We start from the raw sequence: 7441 nt of genomic DNA on the forward strand, positions 1-7441 counted from the left end.
AGCACTGAATCTATCTATTTAGAAGTGGACACAATTTGAGACGAAAGACCTATAGATAAATTTAAACACGTAAAATAAAAAAATCAAAATATTTTTATAAGATAAAATTAGTTTAAATAAGTTTTTGAATAAGTTAATATGAGATAACTTTTACAAATTATTTTACGTAAAACCTAATTTAGTTAATAAGAAATTTATTTCATTTTTTTCGTATAAATGCTTATAGAAAATTCATTCAACCACAACCAAAAGCATCATACTTCAAATAAGTGTAAATTCAACCATATTTACTAGAGAAGTTTAACAAATAAGATTAGAGACAATGATAGGAGAAAAAACAACTAAGATAAATAATAGGATGAAGAGAGAGAGAGAGAGAAGTTTAGTAAGAATAAGAAATCTCGATTCAAAATACGACATCATTCCGAAGGAAAATACCGATGGTAACAAAAAAATACGAACTTCATCCATACAAATTTCTCCGAAAAACATTTTTAGCTGGTTCTCTTGACCACATTCATGTAGGACCCTGTCTGCATACCATCCCTCCGAAGTGCTACAGAATTTAAAAAAGCAGTCACTTTGGTCAAATCCATGGACAGGTATAAGTCCCTACTCCCTACCAGCAAAATTAGTAATTAGTAATTGCGTTAGCAAAGAAAGGGAAGCAGGGCAATGATTCAAAGCAGAAAGTAGCACTCGAATCAGCCATCAACACCATTTTCAACTATTCTCCGTTTTTGTACTTCATTGAGGGAAGAGAGGAAGACATGATGGATGTTGACTTTTGAGGATCGGAAATTAGTTCCACTAGAACATAATGTTGCACAAAATTGTGCAAATCACACAGAAAATTTGCACTAAGAAACACAAAAAATCAACGAATTGAACAGTGTGTTACATATTACATTGCCTAAGTGTACTTTTACAAGGAAGGAATCTTCCATCAAATGTTGGTTTAGCCAAATTGATTCCTGTTCAAACCTTAACCAAACCTTTCATCCAAGAGCACCATTGAACTTCCACATTTAAGACAGAGAAATGTAGCTCATGCAATGAATATTTTATTCTTCAACACTCTTTTCTGTTGAATTAGGGTGCAAGAGAGATTCAATGCTGAGGAGAAATTTCAGCCCATTATGAACAAAAAATGAAAAGTCATAAAGAGTAGTTTCAGAATGGTAAGCAAAAAACAATGTTAAATTATAAATACAAAGGCTTGAGTATATGGCCAACCTGCATTTCTGAGGAACCCTCCAGGAAACAACTGACAACCTCTTCAAACTTGGTGGCAAGGATAAATAATGTTTCCAATCCTGGAGCATAATTCTAAGATCGTGAAGTTTGCTATCCATACCCAAGCAACAGTTTGCATGCATCGTACAGACTTGGTTTAAATCCCTACTTGGTTCACAAAGACCACCAAAATTAGTTGTATCCAAAAACCTCATCTTGAGTCCAATATCAGTAATGAAAGGATGAACCTTGATGAAGTTAAGGACATCTTGATCATGGTATCCAGGATAGGTTTCTCGTGAAGAGTACCAGAATTTGTAAAACTCTATTGACCTATTATTGGATTTTACATAGTTGAACCCTCCGTTGGGTCTGTTCTGTACATCATCAAATCCACCTGTGAAATGATCACACGCTATCTGGAAATCTGCATGAAGGTCAAACTGCGGAAAAGGGTCCCTGAACCACATGATATCAGCATCCTGGAATAAGAACACCAAAATAAGAATCTAATTAAGACACTTCAGAAATTTATCTAGCTTCTTCTATGGATTTTTTTTTTTAAGTCCTGTCCTTTTTATATTTTCCCCTTTCCTGAAAAAGAAAACACAACATAGGAAGATACAATAAGAACAGCAACGATAAAATGCATAACCTAAACTTAACTGCAATGAAACTATGCACTGATATGGTTGTTCCTATCAGTTGCAAAATTGATTTGGTAACTAATTTTAGTGGAGCTTTGCAAAAGCTTGGTATTATTGTTGCATCAGTTCAAATGAAATTCAGAAAAGAAAGTTAGAGGCAGAAGTTTATCTTCAACATACAGTCAGTGTTTACCACCTCTATACTTCGATGTGAAGAAATGATAAAACATTCTGATTTCATTTCCCTTTTCAATTAGAAATTACAATTTATAATTATCAATCAAAAATTCATTATTAAAATATAGCAAAAAAAATGTTTTCTTAAATTAAACAAAACTTCAAACGAGAAGGAGTTTTCAATTTTCTAGGACCATAATAACTAAGGAATAGAATTTTACATTAACCACTATAAATTTTAAATTTCCTTATCAAACTATACCAAAAAACAGTAATTAAAAATCCTCCCACAACATTACTTATCTAAGATGATTTCTAATATAGTTACAGTTTTAAATGTATCAAAATTAAACTCAAACAAAAATCCAGTATATTCCATACTTTTGCCAAAAAGATAAATCCCTTATGCATTGCTACAATCAATACATTATTTGCTTGTGAAATGCAACTAATTAGCTCATTAATTGAAACAGGGTCAACTCATAAGTAACTCATTCCCCCAGTCATATACCAGAAATTTTTTCCCATTAAGCATTATCATATGAAAATCAATCACAAAAAAACAATAAACTTCACAACTTTGAGAATGTTTCCATGGCTCAAAAAATTAAAACAACATTAAGGTTTACACAAGTCAGGCCATGTGAGCTTCAAGAGGTTAGTGATGGAAAAAATAACTTACTGTAAACACAAAATTGTACCCCATCTCAAGAACAGTACGTAGGAAATCAATCCTTTTCCACATCATCATCAAGTAGCGAGGAGTCATAAAATATGCTTCTTCATGAAAGTCGGCTTCTTCACTAACAAGAGAAAAGCAATGGGTATGTATAACCTGACAGCGTGCAAATGCCTTTTGGTCCAATGCAATAATTACCAAATGATTTAAAAATGTACTGGTACGATCTCCTATTCTAAAGCTCTCAAGGAAAAGATCGATGACTGAATTTGGAGTTGCCCATGCTTCATTTAATGTGGTCAAGATTACAGTTCTGTCTTTCATGGCAGCATCATTCAGGATCTTTTCAAGTGGATATTCATTGCTAGTCTGCAGGAGAGTCAATTCAAAAAGAATGATGAATATACCTTTTCAAACAAATTGCACACATAAACAGCAACACTACAGCAGTGAAAATAAATAGTACTTCTGAGTGGGGCTGCAGATTAGCATCAAGATAATCTCATGGTAAAATGGTAATACTTTCATGAAGGTAATGATTGTGCTTATGAAACTGAATAAAACTAATGGATCTAGTGTTTATAAATGTTCACGTTTAGATTAACTTTATTCCTAAGACCAGAGAATGACATAAGTATGAAAACACCGTCACTGTTAGCACAGGACAATCTATCTATATTTTGTAATGACCAACAATCCAGATCAACAGAGGCTACAAGAATTTATATTGGGAAATCACCAGCTATTGTTTCTAATCAATTAAATTAGTAGTTAATAAACCTGTTTGCCCATTTTTTAGATACCAATACCGTATACATTCAGAAGGTTAAGCAACACTTGTGATTGTGAATACTTAAAATAGTGCTTAGTAAACTTGAACAAATCAGATTATCCATTTAGCTAATCATGCATATCAGGTGATAGTCCAAATTTTGCCCATAATTAAGTAGCTCGTCTTCCTCTATAGACTATTCAACATGCAGAAATTCCAAAAACAAATAAAAAGCAAAATAATACAGTAATTATTTATCCTGGATCTTTCCCGAGTAATGGTTTCAAAAAGATCCAATTAAACTTGCAAAGATATCGATTAAAGAAACTTATAACACATAATTTCGGTCGGCAATTATTGTAATTGGTACAACATTATTAATTCCTCAGGTTTCTGGCGTCTCTCGATTTTATGCATAAAACACAGTCTCAAAAAAATGTCCAGAGTATTCAAATTCTCAAAAGAAATTAGAGCTTCCATTGCATTTCAATCAGTAAAATAACACAGCAAAAGCAAACAAACACGATAAAGCTAGAGCAACTACAAGCGTCTTTAGAAACTCGTTGAAAAGAAGGAAATCACCTTCTATAACTGCTAACTTCTTAAAGTCTCATCTAAGATGTGGAAAATTACATCCGAAACGTGCAAAACACACTATACATAAGACAATGCAAATAGATAAGACAGCGCACTAATTATGTATAGCAAATTAATATGTGCTCAACAGATAATAAGACAATGCAGTAATTAAACATACGAAAACGGTGAACTAACTCAATTGCGCTGTAACGGTAGCAGGAAAATGTTGCGTAACGCGAGAGAGAAGAGGAGCTAGGAAACTGACCGCAACGGGATCGTTATACACGGACGGAAAAATGCGAGTAAAGCCAGACAGAGAATAAGAGGAATGGAAGCTGGATAGGAACCGGTGCGAATCAACGTCTCCGAGGAGGACCAAGCAAGAGAGAGAAACAGTGGCGAAGAAGAACGAGGCGGCGACGGCGCGCCGGAGGTGGATGGTTTTGGACTCCTGAAGCATGTCGGCGGAGGAATCACCGGCGGCGAGGCGGTGTGTCGTCGTCCTCTGGCGGCGCGTGAGAGGTCATGGTGCGGAGAGAGAAATTAAAATTTGAGGCATGCGTGCACGAGATTGAATGGACGGGAATGGAAATGGAAGTGAAGTGGGGAAGTGTGCGAGTGTGAGAGTGAGTTGAAAAAGCTCGAGATTCGAGGTAAAATCCGTTACGAACGCGGAACGCATTCTCGCCTCCACCGACTGTGTCTGCCCACGTGGAATTTCACCTTCAACACACAAAACTTTGTGCACCTTTTTTTGTAACTTTCCAACGAAAACGACTCAACACTCCAGCCACCGTCTTTCTGCAATTCCCATCTACAACCATTGTTTTAATGGAAACAAAAACTTTCAATCCCAACTTGTTGTCTCCTGTGTTAATTAATGGGAAGAGGAACTCTAGTTAAAGTTGCTTTAAATACATTTTTATCGTTTAAATTCTGTAATTATGTGGTTTTGATTTGTAGGTTCTAAATTGGATTTTCTAAGATCCTAAGTAATTGTCTAATTTTGATAACAAGGGAGTGGTACTTTACTTCTTGACTTAGACTTTTAATTAAAGTTTGAATCTTCTATATGAAAAAAAATATGGTTAAGATAATTTTTTTTACTAAAAATGAAAACGTGACTAAAAAAGGTGATTTCATTAAAGAAGATTAATTAAATTTTTTAACAGAGAGATTAAAGATTGATTATTAATAAAATTGATAAATATTTCATTCCAATAAATATTAAAAATGTTGATATTTCCATCCATAACATGAATGCTAATATGTTATTTGACATATATGATGATCCAATTTAATTATGATTTTTGGTTCCTTAGGACTCAAAATTATGAGAATAAAAAATATAATTAAGCTACACTGAAAAATAATTCAAACAAGAAAAAAATATTGTTGTCACATTATCATTCAGTGTTATGTCAACTTTTTAAAATTCTTTAATGAAAACTATAATTTAAGAAATCAAAATTCCACAATTATGATATTTAGATAATCAAATGTGTAATTAAGCATAATAATTTTTACTTATTTATTAAGAATATATTTTTGGTATATTGTTGTGTTTTATACATAACAAAATTATTAAATAATAATAAATTATGAATAAGATTTTTTAGATAATTATTATAAAAAATAATAAATATTTTGTATGGCGGTTTATAATTAAATGATGGTGTAATTTTTTTTCCATTATGAGTGCATAAATTATTTTTTCTAAAATTTTCCTACTAGTCTTCTTATTTATTATATAAAGAAAATATTTGATATTTGTAGGTTTTTAAAATATTAAGGCTATATTTGGATAAAAAAATTTATTTATAGAAGAAGGAAATAAGAAAGTAAATTGAGTTAAATTTTTATTTTTAAAAAAATCAATTTATGCAATCAACTTTTTAAAATACTCTCATTTTAGTTCTCCAAAAATTGAAGCATAGGTTAATTTTAGCTTTCCATAAAAAATGTTGATTTTAGCTTATGAAAAAAATAATTCAATTTACATTCTTATATTCTTTCCTAAGTGCTTGCAAATATATTATTCAACCAAATCCTAAACGTGCTTACCTTTTCTTTTAATACTTATAGTATTTAATGTTTGTTTACGGGAAGTATTTAATGTTTATTAATGCAATACGGTCACAAATATATAAATAAATAGATTTTTTTTTTCAAATCTTAGGATATACTTTGTTAAGAGACAAACAAATAATGTTGTTTACCAAGCAACATCTCATGCTAAACTCAAAATTTATGACCCTATTTCTACTTATATTGTCCATACTTTTATCAATGAATTGATGTGATGTAGTTTTTGTAAAAAAAAAAATCTTACATAGTATGACACAATAATTTAGTTAATAATTTATAACATCGAAATTATCTTTTTTTTTATTAATTTAATCATATCTCTTTTTCTATTTAATAGTTATCTATCTTCCTCAATTTTTATAAGAAAAAATAATTAGTTTATCTCATTAACTTTCAATATTCATTATTGACTTTTTCATACTTGTAATATATTTTTTTAGTTTATTACTTAAAAGATATTTTTTTTATTTTACTATATGACATTTTTAAATTTTAAATTTTTGATATTTATCATTAGTCTAAGTCTGTTAAATAATGATGTGATACTCCGTAAATTTATCACATCATTACTTTATCAAAGCAAATAAAATGAAAATGATAGATAATAAAATAAAATAAAAATATTTTTAGATAATAAACTAAAAAAATATATTAAAAGTATGAAAAATATATTTAAATTTTTATTATTTTTGGTTAAAAAATCTTAGTTAAACAAGTATACTTAGAAAAAATAATTAATACAAATAGACAATTAGAAAACAATAACATTCTTTGAAAAAAGGATCCTATAAAAAGGATGAAGGAACTAACATGTTTAAATGCTTGATAAATTGACGTTAAATTATTTCATATGTGTGAGTTTTAAACATACAATTAGGTTAAATATTCAAATAAAGACTTTTAACAATTTTAAAAAATTGTTAAGTGCCTCTTTAAGTAAGCATGATAGTGGAACTCTTATGCGTGGATATCCACCTAAATCTATCCTAATTTTGATAGGAAATATCCCATTGACCGGATACAGGTTCGAGTTTGAGGATTATCTGACTTTTTTAATCGGGGTCGAGGACATGGATGTCATTACTCGTTCCATACCCATTTTCATACTCGCACCCGATGATGAAATTATTAAAATTTTATTAATTACTTATTATTTTTTTAGAATCATTACATAATTTAAGATTTTTTGCTTGATGATTTTTATAAATAAATGTACTGTAAATACAAGTAGTTAAAAATAAATGTGTAATAATCATTTTTTTA

The 7441-nt window shown here is 30.4% G+C and overlaps 1 protein-coding gene across 2 annotated transcripts; it reads right to left on the reverse strand.

The window, feature by feature from the left end:
* Positions 1-399: 399 nt before the first annotated feature.
* Positions 400-4947, reverse strand: LOC114369762 (uncharacterized protein At4g15970-like). Of its 2 annotated transcripts, none has more exons than XM_028327015.1 (4): positions 4356-4945; positions 2743-3108; positions 1237-1718; positions 400-1116 (listed from the first exon to the last, which is right to left on the reverse strand). In XM_028327015.1, the coding sequence occupies exons 1-4, from the start codon at positions 4548-4550 to the stop codon at positions 1065-1067; spliced, it is 1095 nt and encodes a 364-aa protein (XP_028182816.1). In that variant the 5' UTR covers positions 4551-4945; the 3' UTR covers positions 400-1064. The 2 variants fall into 2 exon arrangements, with proteins under 2 accessions (XP_028182816.1, XP_028182817.1); XM_028327016.1 differs by lacking the exon at positions 400-1116 and having other exon boundaries at positions 1267-1401; positions 1485-1718; positions 4356-4947.
* Positions 4948-7441: the final 2494 nt, after the last annotated feature.

This window comes from Glycine soja, chromosome 10, assembly GCF_004193775.1.
Source record: "Glycine soja cultivar W05 chromosome 10, ASM419377v2, whole genome shotgun sequence".
Classification (NCBI taxonomy): domain Eukaryota; kingdom Viridiplantae; phylum Streptophyta; class Magnoliopsida; order Fabales; family Fabaceae; genus Glycine; species Glycine soja.

Excerpts from the sequence above, each read along its gene's own strand:
- LOC114369762 (XM_028327015.1), bottom strand. The coding sequence starts at position 4,550 with ATGCTTCAGGAGTCCAAAACCATCCACCTCCGGCGCGCCGTCGCCGCC. Across the intron at positions 3,109-4,355 it reads TGTATAACGATCCCGTTGCG|ACTAGCAATGAATATCCACT; the intron begins GTCAGTTTCCTA and ends ACTCTCCTGCAG. Across the intron at positions 1,719-2,742 it reads GGTACAATTTTGTGTTTACA|GATGCTGATATCATGTGGTT; the intron begins GTAAGTTATTTT and ends TTCTTATTCCAG.